General features: G+C 48.2%; 2 protein-coding genes across 6 annotated transcripts in view; one reads left to right on the forward strand and one right to left on the reverse strand.

Annotated features, from left to right (window-relative positions):
* Positions 1–5,489, forward strand: part of LOC127482821 (uncharacterized) — a 38,827-nt gene extending 33,338 nt beyond the window's left edge. Inside the window, exon 4 of the mRNA XM_051818434.2 lies at positions 5,358–5,489. Within this exon, the coding sequence (XP_051674394.2) occupies positions 5,358–5,373 (16 nt within the window). The 3' untranslated portion in view covers positions 5,374–5,489. The remainder of the gene's footprint in view (positions 1–5,357) is intronic.
* DGKG (diacylglycerol kinase gamma) overlaps positions 3,264–24,195 on the reverse strand; it is a 210,708-nt gene continuing 189,776 nt past the window's right edge. For all 5 annotated transcript variants that reach the window (XM_051859167.2, XM_051859166.2, XM_002716461.5 and 2 more), the window contains 3 exons: positions 22,009–22,129; positions 18,965–19,025; positions 3,264–6,197 (listed from right to left, as the gene is read on the reverse strand). In XM_051859167.2, the coding sequence (XP_051715127.1) occupies positions 6,099–6,197; positions 18,965–19,025; positions 22,009–22,129 (281 nt within the window). In that variant the 3' untranslated portion in view covers positions 3,264–6,098. The remainder of the gene's footprint in view (positions 6,198–18,964; positions 19,026–22,008; positions 22,130–24,195) is intronic.

Consider the following 24,195-nt stretch of genomic DNA (forward strand, 5'->3'; position numbering starts at 1 on the left):
CCAGCGCCCCTCCCCTGGGCTGGCTGGTCACTGTGGACCACCGCATTTCAGTCTCACAGGGCTGTGTGCTGCTCTCCCACTCACTCACAGAGCTGAACAACATCAAAACATCTATTAGGTAGGCCCTGGGAAACGAGACATTGAGAATGAAGAGACAGCTGCTAATTTGAGTGCAAGGGTGAGGTTTGGGGATCCAGTTGTGCGTGGAGGCTGTTTCGAGTTTAAAAATGAAAAAGCACTGGAAATTTGGCAGTAGGAGCATGAGTAGATGCCTAGCAGAAGTTGAACAGATAGAACGTCCATTTTTAAAGCCCTGTAATTCCATCTAGAATACTAGCAGCATTGGAGAGAATTAGATAAAAATGTTAAAGTCAGTGAAATACAGTGGGAAAAGCACAGGTTTTGAGGTGAGACAGGCCCGTGTCAAGTCCTAATTGTACCACTTGCTCTGTTGAACAAGTTACTTCACCTTCCTTTGCACTAATTCCTTTATCTATGAAATGAGCATAATGCCCACATCATAACAGGATATTCTGAAAATTAAAAGGAATAGTATGTGAAAAGACCTTGAAAAGTGCCTGGCACTCAGGAAGGAATGAGTGAGAATTTCTTTCTTACCTCCCTCTCCTGTTTTCTACGGTAGAAAGTTGAAAGGCACACTCCAATCTAGTAGAATACCAAACTGAGTAAAAAAAACAAGGGGTCCAAATGAGAAATCTATACCATGCTATCCTCCCATTTTAGTTAAAACTTGGTTGCTGTTTGAGATATGAAATAATTTATTTTTCCTTGCTATTACAAGTCTAAAGCTTATGACTAGGAGAAGAGTTTCAAACTGCTAATATGGACCCCACAGGCAACAGAAAAATCTCTTTTGGTCTTTAATACTTTAACCCATCCTTTAACTTTCAGAGCTACAAGGAGAGGTCATATCATCACCAGCTGCCCTGGAGGTGCCAGCGAGGCAGGTCCATCCATGTGTATACAGTTCTGGTCTAACCAGTCTGTACCCATGCATCCAGAAATCTTTTTTGGGGGGAGTCATCTTTTTATTCTTTTGGAAAATAAAGGATACAAGAAATTCTGTTCAAAAGGAATTAGTAGGGGTGCAATGGGTTGGGCTGCTGTTTGGGACACCCACATCCCCTACTGGAGTGCCTGGCATCAAGTCTTGCCTCTGCTTCTGAATCCCGCTTCATGCTACTGCACACCCTGTGAGGCAGCAGATGATGGTCAAGTACTTGGGTTGCTGCCACTCTTGTGGGAGACCCAGTTGGGGTTTCTGGCTCCTGGCTTCAGCCTGACTGTTGTGGGGCATTTGGAGAGCAAACCAGCAAATGCAAAATTTCTCTGTCACTCTCTTTTTTTTTCTTAAAGATTTACTTATTTATTCAAAAGTCAGAGTTACACAGAGAGAGGAGAGGCTGGGGTGGGGGGTCCTTCCATCCAATGGTTCACTCCCCAGATGGCCACAATGGCTGCAGCTGAGCCGATCCAAAGCCAGGAGCCAGGAGCTTCTTCCAGGTCTCCCACGTGGGTGCAAGGGCTCAAGGACTAGGGGCATCTTCTACTGCTTTCCCAGGCCATAGCAGAGAGCTGGATTGGAAGTGGAGCAGCTGGGCCTCGAACCACGCCCATATGGGATGCTGGTGCTTCAGGACAAGGCATTAACCCACTGTGTCACAGCGTCGGCCCCATGTCACTCTCTTTCAAATAAATAAATAATCAAATATATGTCTTTAAAAAAACCAATCAGGAGCCGGCGCCGCGGCTCACTAGGCTAATCCTCCGCCTAGCGGCGCCGGCACACCGGGTTCTAGTCCTGGTCGGGGCGCCGGATTCTGTCCCGGTTGCCCCTCTTCCAGGCCAGCCCTCTGCTGTGGCCAAGGAGTGCAGTGGAGGATGGCCCAAGTGCTTGGGCCCTGCACCCCATGGGAGACCAGGAGAAGCACCTGGCTCCTGGCTCCTGCCATCGGATCAGCGCGGTGCGCTGGCCGCAGCGCGCTGGCCGCGGCGGCCATTGGAGGGTGAACCAACGGCAAAGGAAGACCTTTCTCTTTTTCTCTCTCTCTCACTGTCCACTCTGCCTGTCAAAAAAAAAAAAAAAAAAAACAACAACAAAAAAAAAACCAATCAGGAATGGAGACTCCTTGTCCTAAAAGAGTAACTTTTGGGGATACCATTACAGGAGATGATTAGATGCATATTCCCATCTCCAGTGAGAACAAGCAACAACAAACAGGAAATGTTGGACTTCAGGCAACAATATTTAATCTGTAGAGGCTAGCAGACAAATGAAGGACTCCATGGCTCCTTCCTATGAGTTCTCAGAGCTTCTCTAGGTATCCCCTAGTAGGGATCCAGGACTTGACTACAAACCTCTATGGGCATTTTATGGATGCTGGTGTTTTGTGAGACACATTTGAGGAATTGATGGCCTCAGATACGCTATGCAGACTTGGAGCGGACGTTCAAAATAATTTTCTGATCGATTCCTGTTGGATCCTGGAACTGGTGGCCAAGAAGACTGTGAATTTCCTTCCTGGGAAGACTGCTGACCTCTCTTCATTCCTCACTAGCCCTCCCCCACTCTCCTGCCTGGGAGTGTGGAGGCACAGGTCTGTGACACAGGGAGCCGGGGAGTCTAGATCCTTCCCTTCCACAAGATTCTATTTTCATGGATCCTGCTGGTGGTAGTGGTGCACGGAAGGCACAGCCTAGCTGGGACAGGAGGTAACTGAGTGTTTGGGCCAAGAAGAGAGGGGGCTAGAGATAGGAAAAATTGATGCAATTATTTTTGGCAGGAGTTGGAACCAAAGCAGCACAAGAGAGTAAGTTTTAAGACTCTCTGGCAAAGCCACTTCCTAATCTGTCACTGAGTATGTGTAAAAAAGTGATTAGTGGGTCTCTATATTTATCATGATTACTCACAAATATGTAATTTACATAATATATACAGCACATTAAGTACTATGTCACCTTATATAATGTGCATATGTATAATGTATATGCATGTTATGTAATGCCAGTCTGGAGGCTCTTCCAGGTTCTGCCAAGTATTTCCTAATTTATTTGGCAATTTCAACATATCTTTTCCATCTGTGTAAAGAACTCTCTTGAGAGGAGCTGGTCTCTGACCTGAATATAATCATTCTAAGTCTATATCCACTCTCAACTCACTGGGGAAACCCCACAAAGGCCATGTTATAATGAGATGCAACCCCTAGTCCATCAACCCAGGGATAGCACAAGGCACTTGAAGGTTTCCTGTTTCATTGTTTTTATTGCTAGTGGGATAGAAGTGTGGGGGCAGGTGAGAACATGTCTATAGCACGGTCGGAGTCACAATCAGGCAAGAAGTCAGAGACTGGGTATTCCCTTAGCTATCTAACTGCGCGGCTTTGAGAGATCGCCACACCTCACTAAGCCCTGCACGCCTCAGGAAGACTGGGATGACACCTTCTGTGCTGCCCTCAGAGGTCGCTGTGAGGATTGCTCTGATGAGGTCCCCTACAATGAGAAACCGCAGTCACAGGTTCTAAGGATGACTTGCAAGGTGAGATTAAACAACGACACAAGACTCACGATATTAAAGTGGATGTGCAATTCCACTGGAGTTTGTCACCCCTTGTGCCTCTGAGGAGGACGAGGGATGTATTTCTCAAGCCACAATGCGAGTCCTGTGCACTGGCTTGTAGGGGCCCAGTCTCGCGTGGACCCTTCCTAAGACTGGTGAATCGAGACTCAAGTTCACCCGCTGATCGTGCCGTGCCTCAACAGCCTCAAACCTGTGGGATCAGGGCTGAAATCCGCACAGCACCTTCCAGGCATGTCTTCGAATCAGTGACTCCAAATCTGAGCCTGCCTCAGCTTCAGAATCACGTGGCTTCCAAGATAGTACCTGCAGTCACTCTGGAACTTGCTGGAGCCTTCACCAAGGGTCCCATCAGGATATTCTACGGAGGGTCTGGTTTCCCCTGGCCTAGTATTCTGCACTTGCAGGTCGAACAGGATGGTTCTAGATCTCAGTCCTTGGTGATCCTGGACGACTGCTTCCTTCGGAGATACGCTCAGTTTATACAGTCTGAATACTCCCTGCCTGGTCGGGAGCTCCTGGCCCAATGCAAGGAGATGAGATGCAGCACTGTGGACTGACATCGAGAGGGCCCCTGTTTCCTCCTGCGGCATTGCAGAGACGGATGGAGGTCCTGTGTGAGCAAAGGGGCTGAGGCAATGTTGCTTTCTATCAGTGAAGCTCTGCACAGACTTGCCCTTGGGAAAGGAAGGTACTGCCGGCACTGGCTGAATGAAGCCCACTGAGCTCTGCCCAGACCTCTGTGTCCTGGCTGCTGGCACCGTGAGCAAGGGGCCTCAGTCCTCCTTGTGACTCTCCACTGCAGTCATCCCTGCAGCCAGGTGTGTTCCCAAACTAAGAGGCTGTGATGACCGTGGTGAAAAACAAGCGAAGAGTTCAATTGGATGATCTCTTGAGTGCCTTCAGCCTCAGCCCAACTTCTCTCCAGTGCAGGCCACACACGACCTCCAGGAAGCAGCGAGGGCTTGTCCTGTCCCTGCATTCCTTCTTCCCTGGAAACTGGGTCCAAGGGCAACGACTTCTCAGCGACCAGAAATGACCTGGTTCCAAGACGTGTGGGTTCTTTTCTCTCTGCATCATCTTCTCAGTGTCATCTACTCTCAAACCCCATTAGCCAAGGTTCACGGACAAGTCTCTTACCTTCTGAGACTGGGCTTCCTTAGCTGATGAATGGGAGAGTAAATCCTGCCCGGCATTTATCTCAAGATTGTTTCGAGGATTTAGACTAGCAGTTCTTCATCTCTTCGTGATAAGGGGCTATTTTCATTTTCCTTAAACCCTATGACCACCACAGGGTATTATGTCGTCTTGACAATGAAATGGTGGAGGGGGAAGGCATAAGAACCTTCTTTTCTTTCCCACTTACTGTTCCTAGATTATCGTCAAGTTTCTTTTCTCAGTCTGGAAAAGTCCATCAGTAAATAAATATTCATATATATAAATATATATGCTACATATATACACACGTTAGACCTTCAGAGGGCCCTTCGGGTCCTACTCTGGCTATGGCAATGGCAGTGCAGAGGAGCAGGAGGGAGCCCCATCGGATGCGCTGTCTCCCGGTTTTCCCAGCAAAGTCCCCTGCCTTGCATCTTCTCTGTCTCAGAACGGTCTGCCGCCAGGGCCTGGAACTCAAACAGGAAACACGCTTTGGCTTGCAAAAGAAAGAAGCTGGGGGTGGTATTTTCTTTTCTTCCCCTTTTGCACAATATTATGACACAATTTGAAAAATAAATCTCCATTTCTCCGCTTTCCCTCCCAGGTGTTCACAGGCCTAAGAAAATAAATACCACGTCTGAGGTGTGCTGCGCCGGCAGCTCTGGGGCTCTCGGAGCCGGCTCCAAACACACAGCCACCAGGAGAAGGCTTGGGGGCTGCATAACAAGCGGCCGGTGACAGCGCAGGGAACCAGGCATGGCGACCCAGCTCTCCACAGCCTTCCTGCCTCCTCAGCGAGTCCAGGGAGCAGTTGTCGCTCAGAGGACAACCAAGAAGCCAACGTGCGCTGGCCGCGCCCTGCCAGGGATGCTGCGCTGAGCGCTGGCGGCCGCCGCGGCCCTGCACAGAGGGAGCTTTGTGCAGGTGCTCAGCAGCCCGGAGCTCCCTCCCTTGACCACATCCGATCTCACCACAGGCAGGAAACCTGCAGGCCGCCCTCCACGAGCACCCGAGAGGACATCGCAGGGCTGCCGGAACGCGAGGGAGCCTTCTCTTTCAGTCTCCGGGAGTCTGACTCCAGGCCTGTGGCAATGTGGAAGCTGCTGTGGAAGCCAGCCACGCTGCTGGGGGACCCCGAGTCCAGTCCAAATGTCCTGTTGGCGCTGGCTGCGGTGGGGGGGCAGCCATCATTAAAATGGGTAGAATGTACGGCAAGGTGACATTTTCTTCTTGTGGGTCCACTGGTTAGAGAAGAATGTGAGTGCAAGTGTGTGTGTGTGTGTGTGTGTGTGTAGTTACAGTTACTGGCTTTCTCTCCTGGGTTAGCTGGCATATGGCGCACTGTTCAGTCTTTTGAGCGGCTCTTCCTTCTCAGCGAAAAGAAGCTGCTCTTCTGGGGAGGCCCCATCATCATGGGTGCTTGGTTCTTGTGAGTAATTTTAATCTAAAAGCAAAGAGGCAGACATGAGTTAGTGGTGTGGAAAGCGAGTTGCAGAGAGAAGGAAGGAGGCCAGCTTTGGGCTGGAAGGAACCCCATGCAGAGGGACAACTGTCCTTGGAAGGCTTCAACATTGGCAACTTGACCCTGACTGGGCCTGGAGATTGGCACCGCTGGAAGGGAGGGGCGGAAACACTGGGGCGAGACAGGTGTGAGCTTCCCACGTGGTGATCAGCTCGCACCTGTCTCGGGTCCTTGCTATTCATAGACTCTCAGAATGTCACAGCCATGGGAGACCTCAGGGGCCTTCTCATCTAGCCCCTGGGATGCGTGGAGAAAGGAACGGGAGCTCAAGGCTCCCTCAGGACTTGGTTCACACGGAGCGTGACACAGCACCTGGCTCTTGGGGCTTCCAGCCTCTGTTGCGCCCTGGCAGTACAGAGATGTCCCATCATGTGGACAGTTCCCCAGTGGGTCCCTTAGCTGTTTTCTCTTTTATTAGCCTTCTAGGAAGACCCTATTTTCTTTTAAAAGTGTGTCTGTGTTTAAATGTGTAGGGTTTATATGTGTTTTATAAACTTTAAGCCACCTAGAAGTGAAAGACACTGATGCATTCTCATTTTTGCCCTTTTTCTCTACCTTATCCTCAGGTAACGGCTTCAAAATTCCCATTGGAATGTGGCCTTGTGACACTGCCACTTCAATAATCCACATTATTAATCCATCAACAAGATGTCTCAAGTGTGGCATGCGTTCAGAGCAGGCAGATAATGTGAGGACAGGAGGCACTCAGGAGTCAGAGACCTGACTTTGAGTGCCAGAACTTCTCCTTTTTTTTTTTTTTTAATCTATAAGATTTTGGGGATGACTCATTTAGTCTTCAGAGTCAGTGTTTGTTGAACTGTAAATTTAGGATAATAACATTTGTCCCAATTTTCTCAAAAAGATCAAGTGATAGACTGTCAATGAAAGCCTACTGGAAACTGAAAATGAAGAGTAATGGTTAAATACTTATTAATTACATTGGGGGACAAACAGAAAGATGGATTAAAAGAAAAAGCCGGAATCTCTGAGCCCATTCTCCTGGTTTTTAGCACATTATTGGAGATGACAGCATGAGCACAGAGAGCAACAGAAGTCTTGACAGTGACTCATCAAAAAGTTCAAACTAATGTAGGATAAACCGAGTGGTGTCCGAAAGAAGTTAGGTGAGGAATAGGAAGAGTCCGAGGGAACAATTAAGAGCAGAAGGAAGGGAAGGGAATGTGTTGGTGGAAAGAGAGAGAAGCTGTTGGGTGGAGAAGGCACGTGTGGACGGGCTGAGCAGGAGGCAAAGGGGGAGGAGCCAGATCAGGGCACAGGAGGGGCAGCTGCTGCAGCGCTTCAAAGAGTAAGTGGCAAGAATGGGCTCACGGGAGGTGATGAGGAACCAGGGGGGTGATAAGGAACCACAGTGTTGGTGAAGACGGCCTTTGAAGCTGCAGAATAACATCAGGATCAGCAGCTGTCGCCAGGGTGGGCTGGAGGTGCTGGCTAAGAGGGTGCTACTTAAGCCAGGGTCACATTGGGAAGACTTCAGGAAATGGAAAGCAAGGCCCAGTAACGGAAGCAGAAATGACCCCTATGTTGGTTTCTGCCAGCCTAGAGACTTAAGGAGAGTGATTTTTCTTTTCAGTCACCAGAGGAGAAAGCCAAGGATACACCAAGCACTACTTTGTTTTGTGTGCACCCTTACTGTGTGCATTACGTCTAATCCAGAATTCATGAAGTGGGGCCAGCATTGTGACACAGCAGGTAAAGCTGATGGCTTCTTGGAGGGAAAGGACTTTGGATTATTCACTTTGGAATTCCCTGAGCCAGCACAGTGCCTGTTCAGAGTCCGTGCTGTGGAAGTAGCGACTGATGGGCTGCACCAGGAAGGAAGAGCATCCTGGCAGGGGAGGTGGCTGTTTAGGGGCAGGGGGTGGCCGCTGGCCCACTGCTTACATTTCCCACTGATGCCATCCATTTGTAACATTTTTACTTATTTTTTTAATTTTCAGAAGCAGAGAGGAAGACATAGAGGGATGGAGACAGAGAGAAGGCTCTCACCCACGAATTCTCTCCCCAAATGCCTACAACAGCCAGGGCCGGGCCGGGCAGAAGCCAGGAGCCAGGAGCACAATCCAGGTCTCCCACCTGGGTGGCAGGGACCCAAGTCCTTGAACCGTCACTGCTGCCCCCCAAGGTCTGTGTTTGCAGGAAGCTGAAGTCGGGAGCCAACGGCAGGCACTGCACCCAGGCACTCTGATATGGATGTGGGTGTCTTAGCTGCTGGGCCAAATGCCTGCCTCCTATTCTTTGTGAGATGACAGAAGACTCCTGTTTCTTCTTCTAAGTAATGTATCTGTTCGTTAGTACCTCCAGGGCTGAGAGGAGGAAGTGAAACTCAAATCCATCTTATTTGGCTTTTCAGCAGTTTTGAGAAAGTTCTTGATGGGCTATGAGCTTGGAGTTCCTGAGTAACATGACATTTTGGTCAGCTTTGTGGATTCTGTTGCTACAGATAACCGAGAGAAGCATGAGATCATATCCTCATTCCGAATCAAAGAGGTACTCATCCTTTATCCCCAAATTAGGAGGGGCTACTGAGTGAAACAGTTAAGATCCCAATTTAGGATGTGGCTAACGTCGCCTTTTTAGCCCCCGATAGAAAGAGAGCATGCCACATTTCTATAGCTAAAGCAGGAAGAGCTCTGGGGATTGGGCAGCCCAGGAAGTTCACTACGATTTTCTTAAAAATCATCCATAAAATTCACGAGTTCTGACAAGCACTAAGGCCATCAGCTGCATGTGAAGTTTTCTGCTCTGTTACAGACAGAATTCAAACAGCAGACTCTCGTATGATAGGTCAACATTCACAAAACTACCGCAGTATATGATTTCCCCTTTAAAACAGGATGATACTTGTGAGAGGTGTCTATTTAGCCATGTCCCACATCAGACTACCTGACTTGGAAACTTGGCTCCAGCTCCTGACTCCAGCTTCCTGCTACTGCAGACCACGGGAGGTGGCAGTGAGATTTCAAGTATTTCCTTTCTGCCACTCCCATGGGAGATCTTGACTGAGTTCTTGGCTCTCAGCTTGGACCTTGCAAAGCCCAGACTTTTGTGTGCATTTGGGGAGTGAACCAATCGTGAATGGGGAGTGTTCTGTCTCTCAAATAAATAAATACAATTTAAAATGAGACAAAATTGTAAGCTTCACTAGTGATGGAGGTTGATTTTGGTTGAAGGAGGGCATTTTCTGCAAATAAACACATTTTCATTACTGCAAGAGAAGACATAACCCGAGGCACTTTTTCCTGAATGCTGCTCCTCAGATGAGCAATTTTGAGATCATGCCTGGTAAGGTGGCCAATGACCTCTTGGAGAATGTCCAAGGCAGCCCTAATTTCAGCTGGAGATAAGTAGAAAGGCACAGTTTGCAATTGTCTCTGGGACATTTTCCAAAGTTAAGGAAGCATTCCTGCTTAAAGCGGACCTGACGCAGAATGGCAGCGAGCTTGTGGATTTTAGGCCTTTGTTATTTCTGGGTTATCTGGAATCTTCCTGACCTGAGAGGCCTGCAAATGGAGCTGGACAGTCAGGTTTTGTGAGGCATGAAGTGTGGAATTTATGGATAACTTGGGCGGTTCTTGAAGTGTGGCCCTGGGCCACCAGCAGCAGCCCCGGCACCTGGAACTTCTTAGAAATGTGAGCTCTCAGGCATCCTGACTACGGAGTCCAAAAGCTGGCCGTCTGGCCCAGCCCTGTTACTCCGACACACATTCAAGACTAAGTATCAATGGACTAGAGATCTAGGATGAATTTCGTTTTCTTTCTTTTTTTTTTTTTTTAATTTTCTTCTATTTATTTGAAAGGCAAAGTTAGAAAGATATAGAGGAGAGACAGAGATCTTCCATCTGCTGGTTCACTCCCCAAATGGCCACAATCACCAGGGCTGGGCCACGCTGAAGCCAGGAGCCAGGTGCTTCTTCCAGGTCTTCCACATAGGTGCAGGGGCCCAAGCACTTGGGCCATCTTCCGCTGCTTTCCCAGGTGCATTGGTAGGGAGCTGGATTGCAAGTGGAGCAGCTGGGACTCCAACCAGTGCCCATACAGGATGCTGGCATTGCAGATGCTGGCTTAACCCAGCACGCCGCAGTGCCAGCCCCTAGGGCAACTTTCTTTCTTTTTTAAAGATTTGCGGCCGGCGCCACGGCTCACTAGGCTAATCCTCCGCCTAGCGGCGCCGGCACACCGGGTTCTAGTCCCGGTTGGGGCGCCGGATTCTGTCCCGGTTGCCCCTCTTCCAGGCCAGCCCTCTGCTGTGGCCAGGGAGTGCAGTGGAGGATGGCCCAGGTCCTTGGGCCCTGCACCCCATGGGAGACCAGGAAAAGCACCTGGCTCCTGGCTCCTGCCATAGGATCAGCGCAGTGCGCCGGCCGCAGCGCGCCGGCCACGGCGGCCATTGGAGGGTGAACCAACGGCAAAGGAAGACCTTTCTCTCTGTCTCTCTGTCTCACTGTCCACTCTGCCTGTCAAAAAAAAAAAAAAAAAGATTTGTATATTTATTTATTTGAAAGGCAGAGTTACAGAGAGGCAGAGGCAGAGAGAGAGAGATAGAGGTCTTCCATCCACTGGTTCACTCCCCAGATGGCTGCAATAGCCAGAGCTGTGCGATCTGAAGCCAGGAGCCAGGAGCTTCTTTCAGGACTCCTATGTGGGTGCAAGGGCCCAAGGACTTGGGCCACCTTCATTGCTTTCCCAGGCCATAGCAGAGAGCTGGACTGGAGCAGCTGGGAGTAGAACTGGTGCCCATATGGGATGCCAGCACTGCACGCAGTGGCTTTACCTGCTATGCCACAGCGCTGGCCCCTAGGGCTACTTTCAACTTTGAGATTACATTGTTGTCTAACTCTGGGAGAAGCTTCTGATTTTGGGGCTCAACTTACGCCACTTACCTGTGATGGAGAAACACTGGAGATCATCTAATAGCACTGCAAGCAGGAGACAATCTTTCCTGCTAAATGTACATTTTATATACATATTGCTCATTTGTAAGAATGTGGAAAATCTGAGAAAAATTTAAAAATCACATAGAGGTAATAACTGTTAACTTTCTCATATGTTACTTTTAGTTTGTTTTTATGCTTACATGTTCTAAATAAAATTAAAATCAGCTTCTCAATCTGCTGTTTTCATTTAACATTATTTTGCAAGCATTTCTGATGTTGTTAAATATTTATTAAATATGATTTCTCAATGGCAGAAAATGATTCCATTTGATGATTCTCACATAGCTTATTTTACCCTTTCCCTAAGTGTTGGGTTTTTAGGTTATTTCCAGTTATTTTTTGCTATGCTGAATAATATAGAAATTGGTATTCTTATACATCAATCTCTGTACTTCTGATAATCTGCATTTTACTTAGACTCAGTTCCAAGAAGTAAATGAACAATTTTAAGGGGGAAAGAAAATAAACTGGATCAATATATATTAATATTAGTAATGGTTCTTTTAGAAGACTATTTATTTATTTATTCGAGAGGCAGAGAGACAGAGAGAGACAGATGGAGAGAACTTCCATCCGCTGATTCACTCCTCAGATGCTCTCTCACTGGCAAGGAGTTGGCCAGAGCTGAGCTGTGCTGAAGCTGGGAGCTGGGGACTCAACCCAGGTCTTCAATGTGGGTGTGAGGAACTCAGTTACCGGAGCATCACCACTGCCTCCCTGGTCTACATTAGCAGGGAGCTGCAGACAGGATTTGGTGCCAGGTAGCAAGCTCAGGGACACAGGTGTCTTCACTGCTAGGCTGAATACCTGCCCTATTTGTACTGGTTCTTGATACTTAGCTCCAGATGCTTTCCAGTACGGCCTTATCAGTGTATAATCTAGCCTCACTGTCTGAGCGCGCTCAGTCATATCCAAGACAGCAAGGAGTTTTAGACAAACTAAAACCACTGTGCTGGGCTGGCGCCGCGGCTCACGGCACACCGGGTTCTAGTCCCGGTCGGGGCGCCGGATTCTGTCCCGGTTGCCCCTCTTCCAGGCCAGCTCTCTGCTGTGGCCTGGGAGTGCAGTGGAGGATGGCCCAAGTGCTTGGGCCCTGCACCCACGTGGGAGACCAGGATAAGTACCTGGCTCCTGCCATCGGATCAGCGCTGTGCGCCGGCCGCGGCGGCCATTGGAGGGTGAACCAACGGCAAAAGGAAGACCTTTCTCTCTGTCTCTCTCTCTCACTGTCCACTCTGCCTGTCAAAAAATAAATAAATAAATAAATAAAAGAATAAAAAATAAAACCACTGTGCTAACTGGTAAGTGAAACATGCATGGCCCTCTCACTGTTTAAAAAAATGTGATCAACAGATGATTTAAAAAAATTTAAAATTTATTTTAGTGACTTTAGAGGTAGAGAGAAAGAGAGAGAGAGAGAGAGAGAGAGAGAGAAAGAGAAAGAGAAAGAGACCATAAGCTGGTTCACTCCCCAAATGCCTGCAACAATTGCCAAGGGCTGGGTCAGGCTAAAGTCAGGAGCCAGGGACTCCATCTGGGTTTCCCAGGAACCCAAGCACCTGAGCCAACACCTGCTGCCTCTCCTAGTGCACACTAGCAGGAAGCTGGAACTAGAGCACAGCCAGCCTGGAATGTGGGCCCTCTGTTATGCGTATCCCAGGTGGTGTCTTAACTGCTGCATCAAATGCCCACTCCTTCCACTCTGCTTTCCCTTCCTTCTTTTCTTAAACTTGTGACAGTAAACATTATCTCATAGGTATACTAGTCCGTGGCATTTCTTCTGTGAATCGTCTGCTTGTGACTGCATTGTCAAGATTTTTTCCCCCTGCTGTACTCTCACAGCTGTTCCTTATGGCTTACAGGAACTGGCCTGCTCTCTGACAGAGCTATTGCAAGCACCTTGACTGTGGCCTTGTCAATAAATATATTGACTCTTGACTTGCAGAATTAAAAGCTAGGTAACAGTCGAATAAGTCACTTTTTCCATAAGAAGTCCTTGCCTTCAGTGTACTTACAGTCACCTATTTTTATCCCATAGCTAGCAACATTTCACTCTTTAATCAAATTGCAGTTTTTTTGCTTTCATGTTTGGAATATAGTTCAAGCTGTGAGGTTGATATAAAATCGCATTTTCCCAAACAGGGAATTTCTTGGATTTCATATGTTAAACAGCCTAATCAGTACATGATACTTCTTTTTCCTTCGTTAGTTTTTACGTGTACTGGGGTTTCTTGGGGCTCTCTATTAGCTTTTAGATAACAGATTTGTCCATTCAATATTGTGTCAGTAGCACACTATTCAATTATTGTGGCCCAATGGTTATTTTAATATCTTGTGAGTTCTTTCCTATAGTTCTTTTATGTAATATCCCAAGAACTGCTTTGTTTTGTCAAATTAAAAAGCATAATTGTGTTGGGATTTGATAAGATGTTTCTGTGTTCAAATCTTTTTTTTTTTTAAGATTTATTTCATTTATTTGAAAGGCAGAGAGTTACAGAGAGACAGAAGGAGAGTCTTCCATCTGCTGGTGCACTCCCCATATGGCTGCCACAGCCCTGGCTGGGCCAGGAGAAGCCAGGAGCCAGGAACCAGGAGCTTCTTACAGGTCTCCCACAAGGGTACAGGGGTCCAAGTACTTGTGCCATCTTCTACTGCTTTCCCAGGCACATTAGCAGGGAGCTGGATCAGAAGTGGAGCAGACAGGACTTGAACTGGTGCCGATAAAGGATGCCAGAACTGCAGGCCATGACTTAACCTTCTACGCCAGAGTGCTGGCCCCTCAACTCTTTTTATTATGTTGGTTAAGTCTTATAGTGGTACTCATCCCTTTTCCACACGCAGTTGAGTGGGGTTTTTGTTGTTGTTGTTGTTGTTACTATCAAGATTTTTTTTCTTTTTTTTTTTTAAACCTTTAAAAAAATCTTATTTATTTGAGAGATGGAGTTACAGATAGAGAGGAAGAGACAGAAAGAGAGGTCTTCCATCCACTGTTTCACTCCCCAAATGGCTGCAACTGCCACAGCTGGGCTGATTCGAAGTCAGAAGCTTCCTCCAGGTCTCCCATGAAGTGGCAGGGGCCCAAGCACTTGTGCCACCCTCCAGTGCCTTCCCAGGCCACAGCAGAGAGCTGGACCGGAAGAGAAGCAGGGGTTGGCACTGTGGCTTAGTGGGTAAAGATGCTGTCTGCAGTACTGGCATCCCATATGGGCACTGGTTTGAGTTCCAGCTCCCTTACTTTCAATCCAGCTCTCTGCTATGGCCTGGGAAAGCAGTAAAAGACGGCCCAAGTCCTTGGGCTCCTGCACCTGTACGGGAGACCTAGAAGAAGCTCCTGGCTAGGGATAGGCGCAGCTCCGGACGATATGGCCATCTGGGGAGTGAACTAGAGAACGGAAGACCTCTGTCTCTCTCTGCTTCTGCCTCTCTGTAACTCTGCTTTTCAAATAAATAAATAAATCTTAAAAAAAGAGTAAAAAAAAAAAAAGAAGAGGATCAGCCAGGACTCGAATTGGTATCCATATGGGATGCCAGTGCCGCAGGTGGAAGCTTAGCCTACTATGTATATCACAGCGCTGACCCGTTTTTTTCTACTATAATTCTTTGGATTCATTTTTGCTGATAATGAAAAGCTATTAATGTCTTTTAAAACACACTTGCATTTTTTACAAATTTTAACTTATTTGTGAGGGGTGAGATATTCTCTCTCTCTCTCTCTCTCTCTCTCACACACACACACACACACACACACGAAGAGACAGAGAGAGAAGCGGAGGAGGTGATACAGAGATAGGGAGAGAGCACCTATCGGCTGGTTCACTTCTCAAATGCCTGCAATCGCCCCTGGCTGGGTCTGAAGGTGGAACTCCCACATGGGGAGCAGGGACCCCACTACCTGAGTCATCACCTGCTCTCTCACAGCAGGAGCTTAACAGAAAGCTGTACTCAGGAGCCGAGCTGGGCATTAACCCCAGGCTCTCTGATGGGGGACGTTGGTGTTCTAACCACTGGACCAAACGCCCATCCCTATCTATGTTTCTTTCTTTTTTTAAATTTATTTGATTGATATGAAAGGCAGAGTTAGAGAGAGAGAGAGAGAGAGGTCTTTCATTCACTGGTTCACTCCCTAAATAACCACAATAGCTGGGGCTGTCCAGGCTGAAGCCAGGAGCCAGGAGCTTCATCTGGGTCTCCCACATAGGTGCAGGAGCCCAAGCACTCTGGGCCATCTTCCACTGTTATCCCAGGCATAATAGCAGGCAACTGAATCAGAAGTGGGCCATCCAGGACTGGAACTGGCTTCCACATGGGACGCTGGCATTGCAGGCAGAGACGTAACCCACTCTGTCATGATGCCATCCCCCTATCTGTTTCTATAAGGCTTCAATGAAATAGTTTGTCCCATGAGGTTTTCAATGGTTCTATTAGCTTTCTATATACATAATATCAACTGCAAATAATGACAGTTTCTGCTCTTTTCCAAATACTTACATTTATCTTCTGTTTCACGGGTTATAACTTGTGAATAATGTCAGCAGACATGTCTTGTCTATGATTTTAGTAATTCCTTTAACATTCTACTATTAGGTAAAATAGTAGTTATTATTCTAACCGAGATACTTCTTCACTATTTTGAGCATGTACCTTCTGGTCTTAGTTTTCTAGGGTTTGTATGTTGTAAAAAGTTTTCAGAATTTTATTATTTAATTGAGAGAAAGAGAGACCCCCTGGTTCACTCTCCAAACTCTCCTAAGGAAGGGGGCTGGGCAGGGACTGAGTACATAACCCAGGTCTCCCATGTGGGTGGCAGGGACTCAGTCATAGGCGCCATCGGTCCTGGGGGCCTGCACTGTCAGGAGCAGGAGCTGAGAATCAAGCCCAGGTACTTGCAGGCAAGACGCAGCTGTTCCAATCACCAGGCTAATACCCACTTCCTCTAGCCGATTTTATTTTTAAAAATCAGAAATGCTGAATGTAACTCAACATTTTTAGGTCATCTGTTTATATTACCATGTAAATTTTCTGTCAAAACTAACATTAGAAGATTTCTTTTAATTTCTTTGCTATGTTTTGGGGAATGAATGATTCTTTTAACATAAATTCTATCTACCAATATTATAATAAAAACTTTTATATCTTATTCATATTTGAGATTGAGTTATAATTTTCCATTTTTAAGTAAAATTTTTGTAAGTTTTTTTTAATCTGTCTTCATTTCATAACATGGATTGGGCAGCTTCTATCTTTGTGTGTATTATGGAAAATTTTACTGAAACAATCACTTCCTAATAGTGTGGAAGAATTCAGCAGGAAGACTATTTGTTTTAAGATCATGTATGTAATTCCTTGAAAGTATTCTCTACTTCATCAAAAGTTACCAGGATTGGGCTGGCACTGTGGCGCAGTGGGCTAAGACTTTGCTGCAGGCCGGCGTCGCGGCTCTCTAGGCTAATGCCTTGCGGTGCCGGCACACCGGGTTCTAGTCCCGGTTGGGGCGCTGGATTCTGTCCCGGTTGCCCCTCTTCCAGGCCAGCTCTCTGCTGTGGCCCGGGAGTGCAGTGGAGGATGGCCCAAGTGTTTGGGCCCTGCACCCCATGGGAGACCAGGAGAAGCACCTGGCTCCTGCCTTCGGATCAGCGCGGTGTGCTGGCCGCAGCGCGCCAGCCGCGGCGGTCATTGGAGGGTGAACCAACAGCAAAGAAAGACCTTTCTCTCTGTCTCTCTGTCTCACTGTCCACTCTGCCTGTCCAAAAAAAAAAAAAAAAAAAAAAAAAAAAGACTTTGCTGCAGCACCAGCATCCCATATGGGCACCAGTTCAATTCCTGGCTGCTCCACTAATGATCCAGCTCCCTGCGGTGGCCTAGGAAAGCAGTGGAGGATGGTCCAAGTGCTCGGGCCCCTGCACCTGTGTGGGAAATTGGGAAGAATCTCCTGGCTCCTGGTTTTGGATCGGCCCAGCTCCAGCTGTTGTGGCCATTCAGGGAGTGAACCACCAGATGGGACACCCTTCTCTTTTCCTCTCCCTCTCTCTGTAACTCTACCTCTCAAATAAATAAATCTTAAAAAATAATTGATTGCAGAGAGGTAGAGTTACAGACAGACAGATCTTCCATCTGCTGGTTCACTCCCCAAATGGCCTCAATGGCTGGAGCTGGGCATATCTGAAGCCAAGAGCCAGGAGCTTTCTCCTGGTCTCCCAATGTGGGATATATGGCACTTGGGCCATATTCCACTGCTTTCCCAGGCCATAGCAGAGAGCTGGATCGGAAGAGGAGCAGCCAGGACACAAATCAGCACCCACATGGGATGCTGGTGCTGCAGGTGGAGGCTTAGCCCACTATGTCACAGCACCAGCCCCTGAAATTTTTATGACCACTACATTTCATAATTGAATGTGTTTTTTATTAAATAAAAATGACCTTCCTTATTCTACCTTATGATTTTGACATGTTAGAGTGTTGGTTTGCCTAAAGTCAATAGAGTTAACATTATCATTTCTTTAATTTCTCTATACTTGATAAAAATTAAAACAAAAAGTTATATGTTTTTGTTTTAAGACTATTTTTATAAGAAGCATACAATTGGTTCTTAATTTTTAACAAAGTTTATTTATGTGAAAGGCAAAGAGACAGAAAACAAGATGGTCCATCTGTTGGTTCACTCCCCAAATGTCTGCAACAGCTAGGGCTGAGCCAGGCTGAAGCCAGGAGCCAGGAACTCCATTCAGGCCTCCCAGGTGGGTGGCAGAGACTCCAGTCCGTGAAGCATCATCTGCTGCCTCCCAGGCTGTGCATTAGCCGGAAGCTGGGTGGGAAGTGGAGGCGGGACTTGTTCCAGACACTCTGCTAAGGGATGTGGCTTAACCCACTGTACCACCCATGCATTTTAATTTTTAACTCAAGATGAAAGTATTGGCTTTTTTTTTTTTTTTTTTTTTTTTTTTTACAGGTAGAGTTATAGACAGTGAGAGAGAGAGAGAGAGAGACAGAGAGAAAGATCTTCCTTCTGTTGGCTCACTCCCCAAATGGCTGCCACGGCTGGCGCTGCACTAATCTGAAGCCAGGAGCCAGGTGTCTCCCCCTGGTCTCCCCCGCAGGTGCAGGGGCACAAGCACTTGGGCCATCCTCCACTGCCTTCCTGGGCCACAGCAGAGAGCTGGACTGGAAGAGGAGCAACCGGGACTAGAACCCGGCACCCACATGGGATGCCGGCGCCGCAGGTGGAGGATTAACCAAGTGAGCCAAGGCACCGGCCCCAGTACTGGTTTTTAATATGGCACCTTAGCCCATTTATTATTTTGTCAGTATCTATATATTTAATATGAACCTCTTTCCTCTTTGAAAGCATTTAAATGTTGGCTTGTCACTTGCTTTCTGTCTTTTGTTATATTGATGGGGCTCATACATTTTAACTTCTACTAGATTTGAAAGGTGTGTCCTCTGTTTTTGGTTTCCCTGGTGATTAGCTGTGAATGATTCAAGTTGAGGTGCTGAAGGATAGGGCGGATGAAGGCTCAGGATTCACGGCCTAAAACCATGGACTTGTGGAAGACGGTTCTGTGTCTCCTCTGTTTTGTGATCGGTGTCTCGAAGTGCCAGACACTCCGTGAAGGCTGGCAGGGGCCTGCGAGGATGGCGAGTACAGTGGAGGAGGGGCTGCCCTCAGTGTGCGAAATCCACAAGTTCCTACCGAGCCACTGCCCCCAAAGGTGCAAAGCAAAGATGGCCAAGACTCACCGTGCAACGGGGCTGCATCCAGGGCTCCCCATCCACCTGCATCGGCAGCAGCTTGTTAGTCCTGGAACCCCGAAAAATGAGAGAACACAGTGAGCTCCTTGGAGGAGGGGGTAGTGGCAGTCAGGGCTGCCTACACCTGGGAGACCTTCTCTGTCCTGAGCAGTGTGTTTATAGTAGATTGCTGGTCTACCACAGGGATTCCAACGTGGCATGTCTGGGGCCAGCCCTGGCACCAGTGTTTTCAAAAGCACCGGGCTGGTTCTGTTGCTGAGGTCTGCCGAGCAACACCGCAGATGGTGAGTGCTGAGACCCCACAGCCAGGGTACAGGGGCCAACAGCGTGGGGGCCTGCAGCAGTGGCCACGGCTCCCCGCTGGGAACTGGGAAGGGCCCGGCCTCACTGAGGAATGAGAGATGGCATCAGGTACAGCTCAGGTCTGAGTGTGCCTTGCTTTGCACGCTGTCTGGAACACAGCACACTCTGGGGTTGTGTGGGCTGTGCACCTGGCTTAGCCGGGAAAGGGGTCATCCGGGAATGTTGTTCTGGGGAGGAGGAGAGGACAATGTGTGACCTTCCGGACCGAGACAAGGCTCGTCTGCATCTGGATTCTCACTAGGGGAGATGGAGTCCTAGGACTTCCTTTTGTGGAAGAGCTGGGAATTCCCTCCACAAGGCCGATGGGAGGCCTGCAGGCTGGGCGACTGGGGAACAGTTCCCACTCACTGGCTGGGAAGCCCTCACCTGGATTGGCAACTGTCCTGTTTCTGATTATAAAGCAAGAGGGGAAAGCTGTGTTTTGATGAGATGCTTCTCCCACTGAGACTGAGAATATTTTTTTATTTTTAAAAATATTTATTTTTTTGAAAGGCAGAGTTACGGAAAGAGTGGGGGAAGAGACACAGAAAGAGGTCTTCCATCTGCTGGGTCACTCCCCAAATGGCCACAACAGCCAGGGCTGGGCCAGGCCAAAGCCAGGGGCCAGGAGCTTCATGTGGATCTCCTCCATGGATGGCAGGGGCTCAAGTACTGGGGCCATCTGCTGCTTTCCCAGGTGCATAAGCAGGGAGTGTGGATCGGAAGTGGAACAGCCAGACCACAAACCAGTACCCGTACGGGATGTTGGCATCACAGGCAGCAGCTTAATCTGCTATGCCACAACGCTGGCCCCAAGGATATTTAATAACAAAGACAAATCACAGAAGGAAAAGAGTGGCATTTTGTTCCTGGGGTTAAGGAGAGTATCTGGGAATGCCCAAGAGGATGGGACTCCTGGCTTATGTCTTCCATTTCCATCTGTAAACAGATCTGACTATGAAGAGACAGTCTCCCTCTGCCCCACACCCACACACGGCTTTCTGACTTCTCAGGGAGCAGATGTTCTGTTCTCTGTGGCCTATGTAAGTTTTAGTTTAGGGGCCAGTGCTGTGGCATAGTGGGTGAAGCTGCTGCCTACAGTACCGGCATCCCATATGGGCACCAATTCTAGTCCTGGCTGCTCCACTTCCAATCTGGCTCCCTGTTAATGTGCCTGGGAAAGTCCTTGGGCCCCTGCACCCATATGGGAGACCCAGAAGAAGCTCCTGGCTCCAGATTGGCCCAACTCTGGCTATTGTGGCCATTTGGGAGAGTGAACTAATGGATGGACGATCTCTCTCTCTCTCTCACTGAATCTCCTTCTTGCTCTCTCTGTAACTCTGATTTTTATTTATTTATTTGAGAGGTAGAGTTACAGACAGTGAGAGGGAGATAAGAGAGGTCTTCCATCCACTGGTTCACTCCCCAGTTGGCCACCATGGTCGGAGCTGAGCTGATCCAAAGCCAGGAGGCAGGAGCTTCTTCTGGGTCTTCCACAAGGGTGCAGGGGCCCAAGTGTTTGGGCCATCTTCCACTGCTTTCCCAGGCCATAGCAGAGAGCTGGATCAGAAGAGGAGTAGCTGGGACTAGAACTGGCACACATATGGGATGCTGGCACTGCATGTGGAGGATTTAACCTACTGTGCCACAGCACTGGCCCCAATCTTTTTTCCTTTCTTTTTTTTTTTTTTTTTAAAGAAAGTTACCATTTATACATGCTTAACTGGACCTGTTCTCCACTGGGGTCCTGGAGAATGGACAGGCTAAAGAGACACATCTGGAAAACAGGGTCCCTCTCACAAAATGGTTCAGAAAGAGGAAGGAGCAAAGCTTTGGGGAACAGAAAAGACAGAGCAGACAGAGGGAATGAAGAAAGGCATATACCTCCAAGTAAGAGACCCCAGGGCCCAGCTGTGGGGCCCTTCTGAGGGATGCCAAGAGCAGAGTGGGACCCTTGCCCAGGAGGTTCTGGGAGAAGAGGGTTCTGTGGTCAAAGACCTAGGAAAGCTGTATGCTGCAGACACCTCTAGGAGAACCCCCAAAGCATACTCGGCAAGGAATGAAGACTTCCACAACGCTCAGGTGGGGAAGCATCTTAGACAAAAAGTGACCAATTCAACAGAGGCTACTGGAATGGGAGGGGCCCCTCTGCTAGGCCCCACCTCTTCCAGGAGCCTGGCAGTGGCTGAACTGTGTGGTCCATACCTGGAGGAACTGTCATCAGTGGGCAGGTCTGCTGATACTGATGGGTTAGCAAAGGTGCATAGGAAACAGTGAGCAGAGCGGAGAACCTGGTTTTTATCAGAGTGTGCCCCGCAGCACCTGAGACTGACCCTGAGGACAGTTAGTGATAAAGACAAATAAAAATATGTTGAAAGGATTAAAACAAGTCAAGGAGTTGGATTCTTGGTTCTCTGGACCTCATAATTGTATGCCCCTGTTTATAGTTTCAGCAGATCATTTGAAGGGGCCAGAGTAGGCTGTGCCGGAACCCCCAGCTGATGTCCTGGATGGCTGCATGCTGTCCCGTTTGGGAAATGGTCTACAGAGACATTGCTTCAAACGTTATCAAGCATTTATCCTCCACTGTCCCTGCCCTGGACTCTGAAGATGGCTTCCCAGTTGTTTTGTGCAGGGATGTTTGGAGAGGCGCAGAGAAGCAGGGGCTGCGGGGTCATGAGGAGGCGTACCTGATGGTGACAGAGGAGCACTGTGCCAGCCTCCTGCCCGCGCTCTTCAGGCCGGTGTAGATCTGTCCCATCTCCATGGCTCCCTCAAGCCCCACCACTTCCAGGAGCTGATCGCCAAGGTCTGCAGGGGGAGACAGCGAAACCAGCGCTTTCAGGCCTTTCTGTTCCTCGGGCTGGCTCTGGCCAGGGGTGGGCCCTGGAAGGCCAGCAGTCTTTCCATGCTCACTCTGAACAGGGCATTTCCTCACGGGCAATGGACAGTACATGGACCTTTTCTTGGACAGAAGCCCAGCTCTAGTAAACAAAGGTTTTGATTCAGAACATGAACACACACCCAAGGAATAGATTGATGTATCAAGACACCTCTTCAAATGTAAAATAATATAAATTTCTTTTTTTAAATTATCTTACTTATTTGAAAGGCAGAATGAGAGAGAAAGGGAGAGACAGAAAAAGAGAGATCTTCCATCTACTGGTTTACGCCCCAAATGGTCACAATAGCCAGGAGCCAGGAACTCCAGCTGGGTCTCCTAGATAGTTGGACCATCCTCCGCTGCTTTCCCAGGCACATTAGCAGGGAGCTGGATCAGAAGCAGAGCCTCCCATTCTTAAACCAGCTCTCTGATATGGAATGCTAGTGACACACAAGGTGGTTTAACCCACTACAAAACAATGCCAGTCAACAAAATAATGTAAACTTCTTAAATAATTTTCAACCTCCAAGCTCAGTTAAAGGCACATTGGTTTGGGACCAAGACAGGAAGGAACGTTGATGGCAGCCATTCTCCTAGCCAGACCAAGTCTTCTCTCCTCCAGACATCTCAGTAACACCTTGGCCGGACTGATGATGACTGCTGGCTACCTCACCTCAACTCTGGCCTGTGGTAAGCCACTGCTGAACCAACCTTCTCGGACATCCTCAGGAGCTCAGTTAGGACACCGGGGGATTGATCGAAGCCAAGGAAAAGAATCTTTTACCTACAGTGGATTTTGTGGGTCCACACTGGAGGAGGAGGGGGCAGAAAACATTGAGTGCTGGGCTCGGAGCCACCGAGCCGATGGCCCCTGCCATGGTACTCATTCTGACTCAGAACCTGGGAGAAGCTTTCTACAGAGGTCCTGGGGCTTGGATTTTGCCTTCTGATTTCTTATGAAAGCAATGGCAGGGTTAACATTTGATGTTGGGACCAAGACTCATTTTTACAAGGCAACTTTTATTTATTTAAAACAGAAGGAGAATAAGAAAATGTTTAAGTCAGCTTCACTCTTTTGCCAATCAAGGCAAAAAGCACCTTTTTTCTTCTGGTAGGTTGTGACTAATCACTAAGGTTCTATGAATATCCACCAACTGGAAAATTGTATCGGTGTTGATGCTTTTGTTTATTTCACAGATGGCTTTTGTCTTCCAAAGTGCCTCCTGGTATAGCGCAACAGTGTTTGTTAAGACTGGCCAGGAGGTATTTGGATTTGTCTTCACTCTTTTGTTTATAAGGCTAACTATTGCTCAAAAGCATTCTCTTGATGGATGTATTTCTAATGAAGACAGTTAAACAAACCTTCCGGCTGCCCACACATATGTCGACAATTCCATAGTCCAAACTACCCGTGCTCATCGATGGACATCGGCTGCCAACAACTGCATCAGTCTCTGCGAGAGGCACAGCTTTCCCTGTCCACCTGCACCGACACTTTCATTCCTGCTCTAGGACTCCCTTTTCCACGGCTGTGAAAACACACTGCCTCCCTGCGCCCTCCCTCTAATGTGGACTTGGAATAAGAAGCCATAAAAGGGTAATGTTTGTTTAGGAGCAGGCTCCAGGCTCTCTGAGGGAGTTTGGACCTAATAAACCATGAATGTCTAAATCTCTACTCACTTAATTAGTTCCCTTCTTACCGAGGGGGTTGAATAACTGTTGGGTAGTCTTAGCTTACTGTGTCATTCTAAGGGTGTCTGTGAAAACCATGTGGGCGGAGAGAGAGAAAGAGAAGTACAAGAAATGAAGGTGGGCGGGGAGGGGGGAGGAGGGCAAGGAGGGGGGAGAAGGGAGAGGAGGGGGAGAAATGAAAACAGCGCATCTAGGGGTGAGGAGGGAGGGGGTGGGGAGCGGAGGAGAAGAGCGAACCTTTCTAGAGCTTTCTCTAGTGGCAGAGACAGATGTCTTAGAAAACGCTGCTCTTTGTACCAGC

The sequence above is a fragment of the Oryctolagus cuniculus genome, chromosome 4 (assembly GCF_964237555.1).
Source record: "Oryctolagus cuniculus chromosome 4, mOryCun1.1, whole genome shotgun sequence".
NCBI lineage: Eukaryota > Metazoa > Chordata > Mammalia > Lagomorpha > Leporidae > Oryctolagus > Oryctolagus cuniculus.